Here is a 21,679-nt window from a genome sequence, read left to right as displayed (position 1 = left end):
CTGACCTCAAGGATCTTACAGTGTAGCAGGGAAAGCCAACTCTAAGACCCCTGTCTGTAATGCACTCCATCATCTTGCTCCCTCTTACCTATCCACGCTAGCTGTACTCTTCATTTTCCCTCAAGGGAACCTACCCACTGAGCCTCATTCTTGTTTCTCCTAAAGCCGATCCCTTGCTTAAGCCCCCTCCCCTGCCTGGGGCTCCCTCCAACTTCAAACACACCAGACCGCAGCCCTCCCCATTTCAAAGCCTTTCTGCAATCTCTTCTCTCCAGGAGATTTTTCCTAGTCGATTTTTCTTCTCCTCAGGTTATACCTTCCCAACTACCACCACCACCCTTTGGTCTCACAACCAGCCTTGGAACATCTGTACTTATTGACTTACCCACCCTACTACTTAAGCACTTACTAATCCATTTATCCATCTTTCCATGCTCTTTTTCTGACAATCCATCGATCGTATTTATCGAGCACTTACTGTGTGCAGAACACTGGACTAAGCGCCTGGGAGAGTTTGACATAACAATATAACAGAGTCGGTACACACATTCCCTGTAAATTATTTTGTATCTGGCTCCTCCAACTATACTGTGAATTCCTCGAAGGCAAGGATGTCATCTAGCTCCCGAATGCTTACAGTGCTCTGCAATGGTGTAGTGGCTAGAGCCCGGGCCTGGGAGTCAGAAGGTCATGGGTTCTAATCCCAGCTCCACCACTTGTCTTCTGTGTGACCTTGGGCAAATCACTTCACTTCTCTGGGCCTCTGTTCCCTCATCTGTCAAATGGGGATTGAGACTGTGGGCCCCACGTGAGACAGGGACTGTGTCCAACCCAATTTGCTTGTATCCATCCCAGTGGCACATAGTAAGCGCTTAACAAATGCCATCATCATTATTATTATTATTACATTAGATACTACATACTATTGAATGATTAATTGATTGGAAGAATTGGGCTAAGAGCAAACCCAACAGCCCCAAACTCAAATGCCGTGACTGATCTCCTCTGATGAGGAAATCTTTAGTCTAGGAATGGAGTTTTCCAATATTTGGCCATTTTGGCCAATATCGGCTTTTACGGTAAGGCCATCAAAATACATAACATGCTGTGGACAGTTAAAGCACTTTGATTTTAAATTAATATAGGCAACCAAATAACATTCTAAAAAGAAAAATATACATACCTGGGTTAAAGTAAAAAATAATATTTAATAAATCCTGGTCTCCCCACGTGATGAAATTCTTGTATTTCTGGTACAGAGGGAACAGCATATTCTCCCACGTCAAGCCAGTTGCTATCATACTATTCTGTTAAAAAAAAAGAAAAGTCAGAACACTACCTTAGATGCATACAGTTACATTAAAGAGAATCAGGCCTATATCCATGCCCCTGAGGACTGACCCAAGAGCACGGCTATCCTTGATCTAAAGATCTAGGAAAAATAAGAACAGGACAGATATTGAAATAAATTATGGATATGCATATAATAATAATAACTGCTGTATTTGTTAAGCACTTGCTACATGCCAGGCACTGTACTAAGCGCTGGGGTGGATACAAGCAAATCGGGTTGGACACAGTCCTTGTCCCATAGGGGGCTCACAGTCACAATCCCCATTTCACAGATGAGGTAACAAAGGCCTAGAGAAGTGAAGTAATAATAATAATAATAACGTTGGTATTTGTTAAGCGCTTACTATGTGCAGAGCACTGTTCTAAGCACTGGGGTAGACACAGGGGAATCAAGTTGTCCCACGTGGGGCTCACAGTCTTAATCCCCATTTTACAGATGAGGTAACTGAGACCCAGAGAAGTGAAGTGACTTGCCCACAGTCACACAGCTGACAAGTGGCAGAGCCGGGATTCGAACCCATGACCTCTGACTTCAAAGCCCGTGCTCTTTCCACCGAGCCACGCTGCTTCTCCTGCCTGAGGTCACACAGCAGACAAGTGGCAGAGCTGGGATTGGGACCCACGACTCTCTGACTCCCAGGCCTCGGCTCCATCCACTATTCCGTGCTGCTTCCCTTAAGTGCTATGTGCCGTGGGACTGAGGGTGGGTGAATAAAGGGAACAAAAAGTGCATGGAAGAGGGGGGAGAGGAAATGAGGGCTTAACTGGGGAAACCCTCTAATGTCTATTTCCCTCCCTAAACTGTAGGCTCATTGTTGGCAGGGAACACATTCATTCATTCGAACGTATTTATTGAGCGCTTACTGTGTATTAAGGCCTTGGGAGAGTACAATATGACAATAAGCAGACACATTCCCTGCCCACAATGGGCTTACAGTCTAGAGGGGGAGACGGGCATGAATACAATTAAATAAATTTCAGATGAGAGGTCAGGGCTAGAGAGACAGATTTCAGGGTCATCTGCGTAAAGGTGGTAACTGAAGCCGTGTGAGCAACTGAGCTTCCCGGAAAGTGGGTGTGAAGCAGGAAGAGTAGAGGACCCAGAGCAAAACCTTGGGAATGTCCACAGTCAGAAGGTGAGAGACAGAGGAAGAACAGAGAAGTGGTGTGGCTTAGCGGAGAGACCCCGGGCCTGGGAATCAGAAGGATCTGGGATCTAATCCCAGCTCTACCACATGTCGGCTGTGTGACCTTAGGCAAGTCACTTCACTTCTCTGGCCTCAGTTACCTCAGCTGTAAAATGGAGATTAAGATTGCGAGGCCTATGTCGGACATTCATGGACTGGGACCAAGCTACCCTAGCACTTCATTCATTCATTCATTCATTCAATCGTATTTCTTGAGCGTTTACCGTGTGCAGAGCACTGTACTAAGCACCTGGGAGAGTAAGATACAATAATAGACACATTCCCTGCCCACAGCGAGCTCAGTACAGTGTCTGGCATATAATAAGCACTTAAATACCATAAAAAAAGCAGCTCTAAGCAAAAGGACGGAAAAGAACCCCCTTGTGACCGCTCCCTCTCAAAAGCAACCAGGCCCAGAAAGAAACCGGAGGCTTAACACACAACCTTTGCACTTATCCAATAGGGCCCTTTGTCATACAAAATCTGGCATTAGCTTCCCTTCTGGGGCTGGGTCCTGATGAGTCCCTGACATTCATATCTTGTTGCTTCCTCTGAAAACGACAAGCCCGTGAAAACCTTCACACCCTGAATTTCCAGGCAGGGTGGGGCTCTTTTCCTCTCCGCAGGATCTATCGGAGAAGACTGAGATCACCTTCTTGGCTCCCTGAATCCTTCTGCAAGCTCTGAGCTGGTCTCTGAGGGCCCAGGGGTTAACAGGGGTTTTTCTGGAGGTGTAACTCACCAACAGCCCATTTTCTCCTCCTCTTGGATGACAAAGGGCACATTGTGTTCACACACACACATTCCCGCACACTCACAAGCCTACAAAGCACCATTCAGTCTGAACTCAGTGGGATTTCGAAATCCCGGGTTGTGAGGAGTCAGTGTGCCTGATGGAAAGCCTCCCCCTCCCTCCGAGTCTGAGAATCAGAAGATCTGAGTTCCAGTCCCAGTTCTGCCACTGGCTGCTGTGTGACTTTGGGCAAGTTACAAACTCCAGAATGTAAGCTCATTGTGGGCAGGGAATGTGTCTGTTTATTGTTGTACTGTACTCTCATTCATCAGTTCATTCATTCAATCATATTTATTGAGCGCTTACTGTGTGCAGAGCACTGTAAGTACAATTTAGCAAAAAAGAGAGACAATCCCTGCCCACAATGGGCTCATGGTCTAGAAGGGGGGAGACACACAACAAAACAAGTAAACAGGAATCTTAGTACAGTGCTCTGCACACAGTGAGTGCTCAGTAGATAGGATTGAATTGAATTAACGAAACTCCTCTGGACCTCAGTTTCCTCATCTGAAAAATGGGGATAAGCACCTATGGGACAGGGGCTGTGTCCTTTTTGATAACCTTGTAGCTATTCCAGCTCTTAGTCTATAGTAAGTGCTTAGTGGATGCCATTATCACCTGTGCCTTATATCATTCAGAGTACCAGGTAAAACCAGTTGATCAATCTAGGGCATCTACTGAGCGCTTACTCCCCCCCTCCCCCCCTTGCACCCACAGCTACTTTCAAGTGTGGCCTCTGGAACCCCCGCTCTATTACAGGCAAGCTACCTTTCATCCATGACCTTTTCCTCTCCCGCTCTCTCCTCCTCCTCGCCCTTTCGGAAACGTGGCTCTCTCCCGAAGACACGGTCTCCGCCGCCGCTCTCTCCAGCGGAGGCCTCTCCTTCTCCCACTCCCCCAGACTCACCTGTAAGGGAGGAAGCGTCGGCTTCCTCCTCTCGCCCCATTGTCGCTTCCGCACTATCCCTCCTCCCTCCTCCCTCTCCTTCCCCTCCTTCGAAGCCCATATCATTCGCCTCTACCACCCACTCCAGTTACTTGTCGCCGTCATCTACCACCCTCCCGGTCCCACCTCCGACTTCTTCAAACACCTTGACCCCTTTCTCACCTTCCTTCTCTCCTTCTCTCTGCCCACTCTGATCCTTGGACACTTGAACATCCATATGGATGTACCCGACGACTCCTCTGCCGCCCGCCTGCTATCCCTCCTCGACTCTGCCGAACTCCTCCTCCACCATACCGCGCCCACTCACCGACTCGGTCACACCCTCGATCTCGTCATCTCCTACCGCTGCACTATCTCCTCCCTCACCAACTCTGAAATCCCTCTCTCTGACCATAACCTTCTCACCTGCCTCATCTCTCACACTCCCTCCCCCTGCAAATCTTCGCTACTGCCCCACAGAGACCTCCGCTCTCTCGATCCCATCCGTCTTTCCAATAGCATCTCTCCTCACCTTGCCGCCCTGTCCTCTCTTCCCACTCTCGACGATCAGGTCTCCGCTCTCAACTCCACCCTCTCTACTCATCTCGACTCTCTCGCCCCCCTTTCCCTCCGCCGCTCTCGCTCCACTAACCGACAGCCCTGGATCACCTCTTCCGTCCACCTCCTACGCTCCTATGCTCGAGCTGCCGAGCGCTGCTGGCGAAAGTCCAAGCACCAAGCCGACCTCACACACTTCAAATTTATCCTTTCCTGCCTTAACTCGGCCTTCTCCTCTGCCAGGCAAAGCTTCTTCTCCTCCCTCATCGACACCCATGCCCGTCACCCCCGCCGATTGTTCCGGACCTTTAACTCTCTCCTTAGGCCCCCTGTTCCTCCCACTCCCCCATCTCTCACCCCCAATGATTTGGCCACCTATTTCCTCACGAAAATCAACATGATCAGGTCTGAGCTCCCCAAAGTCACCCCTCCGCCTCTCCCCTCCCCACCACCGACCCCCTCCCCTACTTTCCCATCCTTCCCTGCAGTATCCTCAGAGGAGATCTCCTCCCTCCTCACAAGTGCCACCCCCTCCACCTGCGCCTCGGACCCCATTCCCTCTCACCTTCTTAAAACCATCGCCCCTGCCCTCCTACCTTCATTAGCTTCTATTTTTAACCACTCAATCTCCAAGGGCTCCTTCCCCTCTGCCTTCAAACATGCCCACGTCTCCCCCATCCTAAAAAAACCAGCTCTTGACCCCACTTCCCCCTCCAGTTATCGTCCTATCTCCCTACTACCCTTCCTTTCCAAAATCCTAGAACGAGTCGTCTACAATCGATGCCTAGAATTCCTTAACTCCCATTCTCTCCTAGACCCCCTCCAATCTGGCTTCCGTCCCCTCCACTCTACCGAGACTGCTCTCTCTAAGGTCACCCATGACCTCCTTCTTGCCAAATCCAATGGCTCCTACTCCATTCTAATCCTCCTTGACCTCTCTGCTGCCTTTGACACTGTCGACCGTCCCCTCCTCCTCCATACCTTATCTCACCTTGGCTTCACGGACTCTGTCCTCTCCTGGTTCTCCTCTTACCTCTCTGGCCGGTCATTCTCGGTCTCCTTCGCTGGAGCCTCCTCCCCCTCCCATCCTTTAACTGTTGGAGTTCCTCAAGGGTCAGTTCTTGGCCCTCTTCTGTTCTCCATTTACACTCACTCCCTCGGTGAACTCATTCGCTCTCACGGCTTTGACTACCATCTCTACGCAGATGACACGCAGATCTACATCTCCGCCCCTGTCCTCTCCCCCTCCCTTCGGGCTCGCATCTCCTCCTGCCTCCAGGACGTCTCCACCTGGATGTCGGCCCGCCACCTTAAACTCAACATGAGCAACACTGAGCTCCTCATCTTCCCTCCCAAACCCGGTCCTCTCCCAGACTTCTCTATCACCGTGGATGGCACGACCATCCTTCCCGTCTCTCAGGCCCGCAATCTCGGTGTCATCCTTGACTCGTCCCTCTCGTTCACCCCACACATCCTATCCGTTACCAAGACCTGCCGGTTTCACCTTTACAGTATCGCCAAAATCCGCCCTTTCCTCTCCACCCAAACGGCTACCTTATTATTACGGGCTCTCGTTATATCCCGGCTAGACTACTGTGTCGGCCTTCTCTCTGACCTCCCTTCCTCCTCTCTCGCCCCGCTCCGGTCTATTCTTCACTCCGCTGCCCGGCTCATCTTCCTGCAGAAACGATCTGGGCATGTCACTCCCCTTCTTAAACAACTCCAGTGGTTGCCTATCGACCTCCGCTCCAAACAAAAACTCCTCACTCTAGGCTTCAAGGCTCTCCATCACCTTGCCCCTTCCTACCTCTCCTCCCTTCTCTCTTTCTACCGCCCACCCCGCATGCTCCGCTCCTCTGCCGCCCACCTCCTCACCGTCCCTCAGTCTCGCCTATCCCGCCGTCGACCCCTGGGTCACGTCTTCCCGCGGTCCTGGAACGCCCTCCCTCCTCACCTCCGCCAAAACTGATTCTCTTTCCCTCTTCAAAACCCTACTTAAAACTCACCTCCTCCAAGAGGCCTTCCCAGACTGAGCTCCTCTTCCCCCTCTACTCCCTCTGCCATCCCCCCTTTACCTCTCCGCAGCTTAACCCTCTTTTTCCCCTTTTCCCTCTGCTCCTCCACCTCTCCCTTCCCATCCCCACAGCACTGTACTCGTCCGCTCAACTGTATATATTTTCGTTACCCTATTTATTTTGTTAATGAATTGTACATCGCCTTGATTCTATTTAGTTGCCATTGTTTTTACGAGATGTTCTACCCCTTGACGCTGTTTATTGCCATTGTTCTTGTCCGTCCGTCTCCCCCGATTAGACTGTAAGCCCGTCAAACGGCAGGGACTGTCTCTATCTGTTGCCGACTTGTTCATCCCAAGCGCTTAGTACAGTGCTCTGCACATAGTAAGCGCTCAATAAATACTATTGAATTGAATGAATGCAGAGCGCAGTATTATGTGCTTGGGAGAGTACAATAAAACAGAGGTGGTAGACAGTGGTTCTTGCCCTCAAAGAGCTTTTACAACCTAGAGGGGGAGAGAGACATTAAATTAAATTACAGTTAGGGGATGCAACAGAGTATAATACTATGTACATAAGCACTGTGGGGATGGGGTGAGCATCGGAGTACTTAAGAGGCAGGGGCCCAAATGCATAGACAAGGTAAAAGAGAGGGAAAATAGGGTAGGGAGATAAGAGATTAGTCAGGAAAGGCTTTCTGGAGGAGATATGATTTTAGTAGGGCTTTGCTCTGCCACTTGTCTGCTACATGACCTCGGGCGAGTCACTTCACTTCTCTGGGCCTTAGTTATCCTGTCTGTAAAATAGGGATTAAGACTGTAAGCCCCATGTGGGGCAGGGACTCTGCTATCTCAATTTGCTTGTATCTACCCCATGGTTTAGTGGATAGAGCACGGGCCTGGAAGTCAGAAGGATCTGGGTTTTAATGCCAGCTCCTCCACTTGTCTGCCATGTGACCTTGGGCAAGTCACTTCACTTCTCTGTGCCTCAATTACTTCATCTGCAAAATGGGGATTAAGAGTGTGAGCTCCATGTGGGACTATGTCCAACCTCATTAACTTCATTCATTCATTCAATTGTATTTATTGAGTGCTTACTGGGTGCAGAGCACTGTACTGAGCACTTGGAGAAGTACAATTCAGCAATAGAGGCAATCCCTGCCCACACCAGGTTTACAGTCTAGAATTTGTATCTACACCAGAGCGCAGAGTAGTGCTTGGCACGTAGTAAGCGCTTGACAAAAACCATAATTATTATTACAGTGCCTGGTACACACTAAGCACTTAACTAATACCACAATTTTGATTATTAAGATGGGCAGTGGTGATCTGTCGGCTTTGAAGGTGGAGGGACTTTTGGGCAGATGGGAGGGCATGAGCAAGGGGTTGATGGCAAGAGAGAAGCAGCGTGGCTCAGTGGAAAAAGCCCGGGCTTTGGAGTCAGAGGTCATGAGTTCAAATCCCAGCTCTCCCACTTGCCAGCTGTGTGACTGTGGGCAAGTCACTTCACTTCTCTGGGCCTCAGTTACCTCATCTGTAAAATGGGGATGAAGACTGTGGGACAACCTGATTCCCCTGTGTCTACCCCAGCGCTTAGAACAGTGCTCTGCACATAGTAAGCGCTTAACAAATACCAACATTATTAAGAGAGATGAGATCTAGGCACAGTAAGTAGGTTGGCTTTAGAGGAGCCAAATGTGTGGGCTGAGTTGTATGGGGAGAGGAGCCAGGATAGGCAGTAGGAAGAGCTGATTGAGTGCCTCATAGCCGATAGCTTATGCAGAGATAGATGGGCAACCACTGGAGGTTTTCAAGGAGCGGGGAGAAATGCAGAAAATGATATTTTAGAAAAATGACATATGCAACAGAGTAATAATAATAATAATAATGATGGTATTTGTTAAGTGCTTACTATGTGCAGAGCACTGTTCTAAGCGCTGGGGTAGACACAGGGGAATCAGGTTGTCCCACGTGGGGCTCACAGACTTCATCCCCATTTTACAGATGAGGTAACTGAGGCACAGAGAAGTGAAGCGACTTGCCCACAGTCACACAGCTGGCAAGTGGCAGAGCTGGGATTTGAACTCATGACCTCTGACTCCAAAGCCCGGGCTCTTTCCACTGAGCCATGCTGCTTCTCGTGGTACTCATTAAGCACTTACTAAGTGCCAGGCACTGTACTAAGCGCTGGGGTGGATACAAGCAAATCCGGTTGGACACAATCCTTGTCCCCCGTGGGGCTCACGGTCTCGATCCCCATTTTACGGACAAGGCCCGGGCCCAAGGTCACACAGCAGACGAGTGGCAGAGTCTGGATTAGAACCCATGACTTTCCGGCTCCCAGGCCCAGACTCTATCCACTACGCCGCACTGGGCTCTAGGGGGAGAGGCCGGAGGCAGGGAAGTCAGTGAAGAGGCTGATGCGGTAGTTGAGATGGGATAGGACAAGTGCTTGGACCAACATGGGAGAAGCTTGGACGGAGAGGAAGAGGCAGATTCTGGAGTTGTTGGGAAGGAAGAAATGACATGATTTGATGACAGACTGAACATGTGGTTGAAGGAGAGAGATGAGTCAAGGATAATGCCAAGAGTGTAGACTTGTAAGACAGAGAGGATGGTAGTGTTGTTAATGATCAGTTAATCAATCATATTTATTGAGAGCTTACAGTGCACAGAGCACTGCACAGAGCACAGAACACAGAGCGCTTGGGAGAGTACAATATAACAGACACATTCCCTGCCCACAGTGAGCTTACATTCAACAGAGACGGGAAAATCAATGGGGAAGAGAGGGTTTGAGTGGAAAGATGAAAAGTATTCTTATAATGGATGATTGAGATCCAAATATTTTAACTCTTTATATTCCTAATGCCAAACAATAAATATAATATTTCCAGGGAACCATCCCTTAATTGGACTTTTTTTACGATATCTGTTAAGCGCTTATTATGTACCAAGCATTGTTCTATGCACTGAGGTAGATAAAAGCTAATCAGGCCCCACATGGGCTCGCAGTCTAAGTGGGAATGGAGAATAGCTATTGAATCCACATTCTACAATTGAAGAAACTGAGGCACAGAAAAGTAAAGTGACTTGCCCAAAGTGACACATTAGGTAAGTGGCAGAGCTGGGATTAGAACCCAAGTCCGCTGACTCGAAGGGCCATGCTCTTTCCACTAGGCCACATGGCTTCGCTTTTTAATTAAGGTCCAGTTCCTGGAATTATCCTCTTGGTTGTATTTGGGTTTCTAATGTAGAAAAAGCAATTGGCTAGTCCTAGGTAAAGGAAATCTATGAGTCAAAGAATAAATAAAAGCAATTACAAAATATGCTGACATCTTCTACAAGAAAGAGATAATCGCATGTCTAATTAGAACAAGAATGCACTTCATGACCTTTAAAAGACAATCAGCTCACTCCATTGTTAGAAACGGTTATTTTGTAAAAGTGAAAATCGGGCCAATATGGTAATCAATAACTTTTGGATTCTGGAGTAATTGTCTATTTTCTTACCTTAAACTGGGTATTCCTTATGCGTGTTAAATTCATTAACATGACACCTGAATTCACTCCAGTACTTCCATAGTAAGGGTGACGGGCAAAGCGGCTATACCAACCGATCTTCGGAATTTCATGCTCTGGTGCCATGGCAGCAAGCTGTGTGGAATTGAACTTCTTCAGGAATTTCCAGATATCATCTAAGGGCCTCAGAAAAAGAACATCGGTATCTACGTAGAGAAGAGAGTCCACATCCTTTAAAATCACCTTTAAGAAAAAAATTTTTAAATGGTGAAATTGGAATTTGACACCGGACCATAAAACTTCACTGTAAAAGCTGTCCTTTAAATAGACCCACGAATCACAACGGTACAGGGGACAAGGATAGCCGACTCCAGGACCCTATGCGTGATTCTTGTTCCAACGCGGCAGGGTGAAGAAGCAGCAACAGAATGAAGTCTGGCTGCCCCCATAGCTTCGGAACGCAAGGCCCATAGGCCCCTCACCTAACCGGAACTCACATCCTGCCTTGTTCCAGCACTGCAGGAGAAAGAGGCAGCGGCAGCTTGAGGCCCAGACGCTCCCTCGGCTTTGGAGTGGGCACCCCAATGTCCGGAAGGCAAGCTGCAGCCGTCCTCCCCTTCACCTGCCCTTCCTGCCTTTTCTTTTTTTAAATGGTATTCGTTAAGCACTTACTATGTGCCAGGCACTGTAATAATGATGGCATTTTAGTAAGCGCTTATTATGTGCCAAGCACTGTTCTAAGCGCTGGGGTAGATACAGGGTTATCAGGTTGTCCCACGTGGGGCTCACAGTCTTAATCCCCATTTTACAGATGAGGTAACTGAGGCACAGAGAAGTGAAGTGACTTGTCCAAAGTCACACAGCTGAAAAGTGGTGGAGCCAGGATTCAAACCCATGACCTCTGACTCCCAAGCCCGTGCTCTTTCCACTATGCCAAACTGAAGCGTTACGGCAGATTTGAGACCCATCAATATTGTTATTTTAGATAGTCCCTGTCCCTCAGGGGGCACTCATATTCCAAGGAGAAGCAGTGTGGCCTAGTGGAAAGAGCTCGGGCCTGGGAATCAGAAGACCTGGGTTTTTACCCCAGCTCTACCACTTGTCTGCTGTGTGACCTCAGGCAAGTCACTTCACTTCTCTCTGCTTCAGTTATCTCATCTGGAAAATGGGGAGTAAGACTATCAGCCCCATGTGGGCTGTCGACCATCCCCTCCTCCTCCATATCTTATCTCACCTTGGCTTCTCGGACTCTGTCCTCTCCTGGTTCTCCTCTTACCTCTCTGGCCGGTCATTCTCGGTCTCCTTCGCTGGAGCCTCCTCCCCCTCCCATCCTTTAACTGTTGGAGTTCCTCAAGGGTCAGTTCTTGGCCCTCTTCTGTTCTCCATTTACACTCACTCCCTCGGTGAACTCATTCGCTCTCACGGCTTTGACTACCATCTCTACGCAGATGACACGCAGATCTACATCTCCGCCCCTGTCCTCTCCCCCTCCCTTCGGGCTCGCATCTCCTCCTGCCTCCGGGACGTCTCCACCTGGATGTCGGCCCGCCACCTAAAACTCAACATGAGCAAGACTGAGCTCCTCATCTTCCCTCCCAAACCCGGTCCTCTCCCAGACTTCTCTATCACCGTGGATGGCACGACCATCCTTCCCGTCTCTCGGGCCCGCAATCTCGGTGTCATCCTTGACTCGTCTCTCTCGTTCACCCCACACATCCTATCCGTTACCAAGACCTGCCGGTTTCACCTCTACAATATCGCCAAGATCCGCCCTTTCCTCTCCACCCAAACAGCTACCATACTGTTACGGGCTCTCATTATATCCCGGCTAGACTACTGTGTCAGCCTTCTCTCTGACCTCCCTTCCTCCTCTCTCGCCCCGCTCCAGTCTATTCTTCACTCCGCTGCCCGGCTCATCTTCCTGCAGAAACGATCTGGGCATGTCACTCCCCTTCTTAAACAACTCCAGTGGTTGCCTATCAACCTCCGCTCCAAACAAAAACTCCTCACTCTAGGCTTCAAGGCTCTCCATCACCTTGCCCCTTCCTACCTCTCCTCCCTTCTCTCTTTCTACCGCCCACCCCGCACGCTCCGCTCCTCTGCCGCCCACCTCCTCACCATCCCTCGGTCTCGCCTATCCCGCCGTCGACCCCTGGGTCACGTCCTCCCGCGGTCCTGGAACGCCCTCCCTCCTCACCTCCGCCAAACTGATTCTCTTTCCCTCTTCAAAACCTTACTTAAAACTCACCTCCTCCAAGAGGCCTTCCCAGACTGAGCTCCTCTTCTCCCTCTACTCCCTCTGCCATCCCCCCTTTACCTCTCCGCAGCTTAACCCTCTTTTTCCCCTTTTCCCTCTGCTCCTCCACCTCTCCCTTCCCATCCCCACAGCACTGTACTCGTCCGCTCAACTGTATATATTTTCGTTACCCTATTTATTTTGTTAATGAATTGTACATTGCCTTGATTCTATTTAGTTGCCATTGTTTTTCGAGATGATCTTCCCCTTGACTCTATTTATTGCCATTGTTCTTGTCTGTCCGTCTCCCCCAATTAGACTGTAAGCCCGTCAAACGGCAGGGACTGTCTCTATCTGTTGCCGACTTGTTCATCCCAAGCGCTTAGTACAGTGCTCTGCACATAGTAAGTGCTCAATAAATACTATTGAATGAATGAATGAATGTGGGATTCATTCTGTCGTATTTATTGTGTGCTTACTGGGTGCAGAGCACTGTATTAAGCGCTTGGGAGAGTACAATGTAACAATAAACAGACACACTCCCTGCCCGCAACGAGCTAACAGTCTAGAGGGGGAGACAGACATTAATAGAAATAAATAAATTACAGATATAATAATAATAATTATAATGGTATCTGTTTAGCGCTTACTATGTGCCAAGCACTGTTCTAAGCGCTGGGGTAGATACAAGGTCATCAGGTCATCCCACGTGGGGCTCACAGACTTAATTCCCATTTTACAGATGAGGTAACTGAGGCACAGACAAGTTACATGGCTTGCCCAAAGTCACACAGCAGGCAAGTGGCGGAGCCGGGATTAGAACCCACGTCTTCTGACTCCCAAGCCCGGGCCTCTTTCCACTAAGCCATGCTGCTTAGTGTTGTGGGGCTGGGAGGGGGGATGAATAAAGGGAGTGGGAGAAGAGGAAAGGACAGGGACTGTGAATAACCTGATTGCCTCCTAACTACCCCAGCGCTCAGTACAGTGCCTGGCACATGGTAAGAGCTTAACAAATACCATTAAAAATTTTTTTTTTAATCCAGAAACCCATTATGGACCTCTTGTCTGTAAAATCATACAAACCCCTTTGGAAGAGAGATAGAGCTTCAGCGGGTGGGAAATGCGGGGGGAATGAAATGAGGCATATACAGCAGGGAAGGCAACACAGCCAGTTCCTCCACAGCGCATACTTTCACAATGTGTTTTGGCCAGGATTCTGTTCGGGAATTAGGCAACATTCATCTGACAGTGCAAGTCTATCTGGATACAGCCCACTGCAATGTCTGGTATGGTGAGTGCTACAGTGTGGGTTTTACTTAATGTGGGGTTTGTCAAGAATGCGATCCCCACAATTATGGGAGAACTGGGTGTATAAATACTTCAAGACCCAAGAGTATAAAATAATGTGGTATTTGTTAAGCACTTTCTATATGTCAAGTATTGTACGAAGCGCTGGGGTAGTCACAAGAGAATCAGGCTGGACACTGTCTCAGTCCCACACAGGGCTCACAGTCTTCATCCCTATTTTACAAATGAGGTAACTGAGGCCCAGAGAAGTGAAGTGACTTGCCCAAGGTCACACTGCAGACACCTGGAGAAGCCAGGATTAGAACCCAGGTCCTTCTGACTCCTAGGCCCGTGCTCTATCCACTAGGCCACGCTGCTTCTCTATACTAAAGCAATGTAGTATAGCGGGATCAGCAGCAGTCAGACCTCTGTGATCTGTGACAATCAGGAGAGGGATCACTCAAGGTAAAGCTTTTGGAAAGATTAGGATACCCGAGAAAGAGTTTCAAAAACAGCAACAAACCCTGAGATGTGCAAAAGTATCAGCATAACAAACAACTGTCTTTAGGCATAGACGACACACAATGGGTTGTTTGGGAGGCATAAGTCTTTTTAGCCTCACTGGCATCTCACTCACTGCCCCACCCCCTGCAAGCCCCCCAGCATTCTCTTCAAAAACAAAGTTGTGAAGTGTGCATGTGTGTGTTTCTATTTTTAAAAGACTGCCTGGTGTCCACACACTAAATCAATTCTTCATTATGTTACCACAACCAGGGATGAAAAAGCTGCTACGGAAAACATGAAATCATATTTGAACTCCATCTTTTAGCCTGGTTACCTCACAAAGCTTAAATATAGTGATCTGAAAATAGATGTTTGAGCATTCTCAGACTGAAATTACATGCTGCAGTTTAAAAAGATTGAACTCTGGCTCACTGGCTGTAGCCTTTTCTTAATCTCTGATGTAAAAGTTATTTTCTTCCCCTACTTATTAGTTCTACTTTTCTCTGATTTGCATCTCTAACACATTGAAGCCTGAATCTTGCCTCAGTTGCTTGTGTAACCACTTAGCAATCTGGCCCTGGGGAGTAATTGGTTTAGGTACAATGCATAAGGTTCAGGGGTGAGGCAAATAGCCAAGGAGGAGAATAGAAAGCCAGAATCCCCACGTATTAACTCTTTCCAGGCGGCTGAAAAATGGCTTCTCAGAAACAGAGCCACAAAAAAGGAGGTTCCCTGAATCTTCAAAACTGCACCGAAAACATGGTTGTAGAGATGGATTCTCCGGTTGGTAGGAAGATGTTCCTGGGAAGTTGGCAAGTACTAACTCCATGGGTGTTCGAGATCACAATAATATTAATAATTGTGGTATTTGTTAGGCATTCACCCCCACACTTTGTGCCTTCAATGTCAATCTATTCACTGTACCCTAATCTCGAATATCTCATGGCCGACCACTTGCCTATGTCCTCCCTCTGGCCCAGAACTCCCTCCCCTTTCATATATGATGAACCATCACTCTCCCCACCTCAAAGCCTTATTAAAATCACACCTCCCTCAAGAGGCCTTCCCCGACTAAGCCGCCATTTCTCCTATTCCCTCTCCCTTAGCCACACATGGGCAGGGATCGTCTCTCTTTATTGCTGAATTGTACTTTCCAAGCGCTTAGTACAGTGCTCTGCACCCAGGAAGTGCTCAATAAATACGACTGAATGAATGAATACATAATTGATCTTAATGGCTATCTCCCCCTCTAGATTAAACTCCTCGTGGGCAGGGAATGTGTCAACCAACTGTGTTGCAGTGTAGTTTCCCAAGCACTTAGTATAGTGTTGTGCACATAGTAAGCACTCAATAAATTCCCATGATCGATTGATTGCCAAGCGCTGTGCTATGCACTGGGTATAGCTATGATAATAACAATAAGAATAATTATATTTGTTAAGTATTTACTAGGTGCCAGGCACTGTACTAAGCACTGGGGTAGATACAAACAGAAGACACCGTCCCTGTTCCACACAGGGTTCTGTCTTAATCCCCATTTTCCAGATGAGGTAACTGAGGCTCAGAGAAGTTGAATGAGTTGCATAAGGTCTCACAGCAGACAAGCGGGGAGCCGGGATGAGAACACAGGTCTTCGGACCCCCAGGCCTGTGCTCTTTCCCTTAGAGAAGCAGCATGGCGTAGTGGATAGAGCACGGGCCTGGGAGTCAGAAGGTCATGGGTCCTAATTTTGGCTCCGTCACTTGTCCGCTGTGTAACCTTGGGCAAGTCACTTCACTTCTCTGGGCCTCAGTTACCTCATCTGGAAAATGGGGATTAAGATTGTGAACCCCACGTGGGACAACCTACCTTGTACCTACCCCAGTGCTTAGAGCCTGGCATATAGAAAGTGGCTTAACAAATACCCTAAATATTATTATTATTATTAGACCGTGCCGCTTCTCAAATCAGACACAATCACTGTCCCACATGAGGCTCACAGGGCAAACAGGTAATTCATCTCCCATTTTACAGAGGAGGAAACTGCAGTCCAGAGAAGTGAAGCGATTGCCCAAAGTCAAACAGACAGCAAGTGGCAGAGCTGGGATCAGAACCCAGGTTTCCTGTGTCTCAATCCCGTGTTCTTTCTACTAGGCTACACTGTTTCTCAAAAAGATCACTAGAACAGAAAAGGTGCTAGGGTCTCAACCTGATTTGTGGCACTCACATTCCCAAGTAGGACCCTGTGCTCTTAATAGTGGACCTATGCCTTTCTAAGTATTTACATTGCTCATAGGCAAAAATAACTTCCCATAATTAGAAACCCATTGGAAATATTGCAAATGTGGTATTTCAACACATATTAAAACCCCTCACAGGGGAAATAAAATGAAGAGTTTAGTGGGCAAACCAATATGCCTTATTCTTCCCACACCTGCAATCTGAACTGTTTTATGCTGAAATCTACCTCTTAAAATCTTTTTTGTACCCATTTTCATAACAAAACTCCTTACCACAGTAGGTTAACATGGATGTGTCTTTCGGACTAATAAATTGTAAAAAAAAAAAAATAGTGAACTTGCTGTTTCAGATTATGTCATTACCAATAGAACCTCATGTCAGAACACCAACAGTAATTGTAAGCTAGTGAAAATCCGAAGAAAAAAATTACCAAAAGCATGTAAAATTAGCTGTTCAACAAACTCACATTTAGTGATGCTAAGATTGAAAGAAAATCTTTGTTCTCTTCAAATGGAAAATGTTTGGGGGAAAGACCAGCTCATAAATGTGGCAGCAAGGATTGAACTACTTATTTTCTGAAGGGCGGTAAAAAAAATTTCTGCAATATTAGTAACAGCAGCAATAGCATTTATTGAGGGCCCTCCAGCCTCCCCCCAACCCCGGATGCAATCCACTATACTTCTGTTTGGGAATTCCAAAACAAACGACACATTCCCTGCCCACAAGGAGCTTACACTCTGAAAGAGCAAAAATCCGAAAAACTCACATTCCTGAAAAGTACAAGGCATCATTTCCTACAGCTGCTTTGCATGAGGAGGTGCTGAAAGATTTTGAGAAGGAAAAAATGCCGCACATCCAGTGTTGGATCGGTTTCTTTGTCATGTAGCCAAAACTGGGGAGACAATGTGAGTTGCCAACTATTTTTTCTTTCCAATGATTAAGGCCTATAGAGTATCAACTTTGGAATTTAAGGTAAAAAAAAAGAAAGATTCTTGATTTTTAAAGTTAAAATCTTCAATTAGTCCCCTTGAATCACAAATTTTAATTTGCTCTACTAAGACCTAGCATCGGTTTCTATGCATCTTATAATCTGATTATTTTTGAGACTCGGGATTTGCTCTCTTTACCTTCATTGTCTTAAAATGTTGCATTTATCCCTTTCCTACCCAGGGGAGCCTATTATTTATTCTCTATGCACTTTATCTGATAGGCATTTCAGTGTGCTCTGGATAGTGGATCTGGTTATGGGCAACCTAATTCTCAGAATTACGGGGCTTTCTGTTTCACTGGGAAGCACTGATTGTATTGTATCGTTGTTGGTTTTATTTGGCTATAATGATTGTTTATATTTTCTTTTTATTGTGATTGTATGTTTTCTAATGGGTGTTCTGTGTTTGGAATTGTTTAATTATCTACCTGGCCTTACCTATGTGTGGAAAGCTTCTGCATTGGTAACTTCCCGGGAGTGATTTTTTTGGCTGTAGAGAAGACTGCATTGGATGGTGTTAACGAATAGGCATCCACTATACAGCTTCTTGTTTTTCAGGCCTATTATAGGAATACAGGCTTTAGCAAACATAAAATAATTGCAATAGCAACCACTGAAAATAGTTTTTCCTTGTTTAATCATCACAGTGTATGGGGAAAAAAAACCCTTTAAATTGGTGGACGTTCAAAAAGGTTGAAATTATTACATTAAAATATTTCCACTCAGAAATATATTTTCAGAATTGGATTTTATGCCCTTAAATGTGACGTTCATTACAAATACGCTTCGATATCACTGTCACTGGATTTATTTTTTCTTCTGAAATTCAATTTGATAATAGAAGGAATAGTACAAAATATCTGGTTGCCTGTTAAACAGTTTAGCCTAAAATGAACTAAGAAGGAGTGTTTACTCCAATACTTCATTTTAAATTACCATGTTCCTGGCTTCGGTCCATAACATGAATGTATTCAGAGGAAGTTTTTAATGATTCAGTAGGCAGAATTAGTCTCTAATGCATGTGCATGAAATAGATGAGACTGCAGAAATTCAACGTAAATATGGTGAAAAAAACAACAGCAGTTGGTACAAATCATGCCACTGAATTGCCAAATTGACCTTCTAGTCACCAAATGACCAGTTATACAAGCTTATTTATCTGCCAATTATTTTTAGCCCCAGTGTGGCAGTCAGGTAAGTTTATTACATGTGATATGTATTTGAATGATCTGAAACATCTGCATGTCTAAAACAGAAACAACAGGAAAACGCTTCTATCTTGAAGTAGGGCAGAAATGTAGATTTCTTTTTCAAGTGTGAGTTTTTGTTAACCAAGACCTTGTTCACTATAACATTTCTAAGAAGATGTCTGATGTAATTTTAGTTTTTTGGGGTTTTTTAACCTAATATTTACATGTTCAATGTTAGCCTCTAGTTAAAAGTAGAAAATTGCAGGTTTTAAAAAAGCTTACTTTTCACTTTGGAATTTGGATCATTACATAACCAAGAAATGGTTCTCTATTCAGCTTGATTTATTTTGGGTACTTCAATTTTTGGTAACTGGCAGTGATGGAGGGAGTAAATTCTCCAGTCAAGTCATAACCGCTAAATCTTGCTTTGTTGAGTGAATAATTCTGAAGTGAAAGCTAAAAGAGTAAAAATCCAAAGAATCTTAAATCCTTTGGATTATTGTTGTTTAAGGGTTATTTGACATAAAATTTTCATAGTGGTCTTCCCTGTTAAATAGCATTAGGGCTTCAGGTAAACAAGACTTGAAAATACTTTTTGTTTGTAAAAAATTCAAGTTTACATTAACGCCTCTTGTCTTGGCTGTTTAATTCATTTGACCAGAGTAAACGAAAAAAGTAAAACCTCCTCTAGTAGCTGTGTGCTTAGCTAACAACTGCTGTGTCTTCTCAATGGGAAATTGTGGTTAAGTCCTGTTCTCAGATTTGAAATATATATCATCTCTTTCTTTTTTTAACTTGAATTTAATAGTGTATCGAGTGGGCATTGGGTGAATCTCCCTTGCCTTATTTTACAGACTTTGTCTCCCTGCATATGCGTAAGGACAGGCTGGGCAGGTGTCTCCCTGGGTATGTGAGGCTAAAGTGTTCCTTGGGGGGAATGAGTTGACTTTCCTGGCATGTCTACTTGTCTTTCTCTGACCTCTTGAATTCTGAGAAGGGTGCTGGATTCTGAGGACCCTTGCCACCCAGTGGGCTTGTAGACTTCACTGAGACATTTTAAATGCTACATAGTATTGAGAAGTGTAGAGCAAAAACCTCCTACCTTTAAACCAAAATCTGCCTTCCTTCAGCTGCAGCTGAATAGTGGAAGGGGAAAACACTCTGGAGAAGTCTGCCTGATCCAGGGCCTTTCCTTTTTCAGGGTACCTCGTGGGGTGTTGTCGGTTACTCAGAGCCAGCCCGTGGGTTCGTTCATGGGGGACCAGAGCTCGGAGACTTTGGCCAGACCGCTGTACTCCTAAGCTATGCAGTCTGAGTCAACCGCAGCCAGGCTGTGCAGAATGCTTCCAGCTGCCTGCGGCCTCTCTGATGGAAGGGAACATGCATGCCTAACTGCTTACCCCGAATCTGTATTTAAGGAAATCCATCTTAACAACGAATCAAAGAGCAACATTTAATGAATATTCAATTATTAATCAGACAGCCACGGCCTTCCGCAGAAAAACGCAGCTCAGCATTTGAATACATGGAAAAGGCACAAGCCAATCAATTGTGCCAGATAAAGAATTCACCCAAAATGAAAGGTTTGCCTCAAATCAATCAATCAGTCATATTTATTGAACACTTACTGTGTGCAGAGCACTGTACTAAGCACTTGGGAAGGTGCAATACAACAGAGTGGGTAGATACGTTCCCTGCCCCAGCAAGCTTACAATCTTGAGGGGGAGGCGGACATTAATCTGAATGAATAAATTCATTTACGGATATCTACGTGAGTGCTAGGGGCAGAGGGAGAGTGAATAAAGGGTGCAGATCCAAATGCCAGGGCAACGCGGAAGAGAATGGGAGAAGAGGAAATGAGGGCTCAGTCTGGAAAGGCCTCTTGGAGGAAATGTGTTCCAGGCCAGAAGCAGGATGTGGACGAGGGGTCAGCAGCGAGAGAGATGAGATCAAGGTACAGTAAGTTGGTTGGCGTTAGAGAAGCAAAGTGTGCGGGCTGGGTTGGAGTAGGAAATCAGGGAGGCGAGGTAAGAGGGGGCAAGGTGATTGAAGGCTTTAATGCCTAAGGTAAGGAATTTCTGTTTGGTGGGGAGGTGGATGGGAAACCATTGGAGGTTCTTGAGGAGTGGGGAGACATGGACTGAATGATTAATACAGTGCTAAGTACTTAGTACAGTGCTCTGCACACAGTAAGGGCTCAATAAATACGACTGAATGAATGATTTCACAGGAAAATGATTCAGGCAGCAGAGAGTGTCATCTTTGACTCGTCTCTCTCATTCACCCCACACATCTGATCCGTTACCAAGACCTGCCGGTCTCACCTTTACAATATCGCCAAGATCTGCCCTTTCCTCTCCACCCAAATGGCTATCTTACTGCTACAGGCTCTTGTTATATCCCGGCTAGACTACTGTGTCAGCCTTCTCTCTAATCTCCCTTCCTCCTCTCTCACCCCGCTCCAGTCTATTCTTCACTCCGCTGCCCAGCTCATCTTCCTGCAGAAATGATCTGGGCATGTCACTCCCCTCCTTAAACACCTCCAGTGGTTGCCTAACAACCTCCACTCCAAACAAAAACTCCTCACTCTAGGCTTCTAGGCTCTCCATCACCTTGCCCCTTCCTACCTCTCCTCCCTTCTCTCTTTCTACTGCCCACTCCGCACGCTCCGCTCCTCTGCCGCCCACTTCCTCACTGTCCCTCGGTCTCGCCTATCCCGCTGTCGACCCCTGGGCCACGTCCTCCCACGGTCCTGGAATGCCCTCCCTCCTCACCTCCGACAATCTAATTCTCTTCCCCTCTTCAAATCCCTACTTAAAACTCACCTCCTCCAAGAGGCCTTCCCAGACTGAGCTCCCCCCTTTTTCCCTCTGCTCCCTCTACCCCCCCACCTCTCCACAGC

General features: G+C 46.7%; 1 protein-coding gene across 1 annotated transcript in view; it reads right to left on the bottom strand.

Moving 5' to 3' along the window:
- GXYLT2 (glucoside xylosyltransferase 2) overlaps positions 1 to 21,679 on the bottom strand; it is a 78,319-nt gene that overhangs the window by 6,228 nt on the left and 50,412 nt on the right. Inside the window, exons 4-5 of the mRNA XM_029052211.1 lie at positions 10,344 to 10,595; positions 1,184 to 1,307 (exon numbers count right to left, since the gene is read on the bottom strand). Of these exons, the coding sequence (XP_028908044.1) occupies positions 1,184 to 1,307; positions 10,344 to 10,595 (376 nt within the window). The remainder of the gene's footprint in view (positions 1 to 1,183; positions 1,308 to 10,343; positions 10,596 to 21,679) is intronic.

This window comes from Ornithorhynchus anatinus, chromosome X1 (genome assembly GCF_004115215.2).
Source record: "Ornithorhynchus anatinus isolate Pmale09 chromosome X1, mOrnAna1.pri.v4, whole genome shotgun sequence".
NCBI classification, from domain to species: Eukaryota; Metazoa; Chordata; class Mammalia; order Monotremata; family Ornithorhynchidae; genus Ornithorhynchus; species Ornithorhynchus anatinus.
Note: the sequence above shows the minus strand (reverse complement) of the source record. Positions and strands in the feature narration are given on the sequence as shown.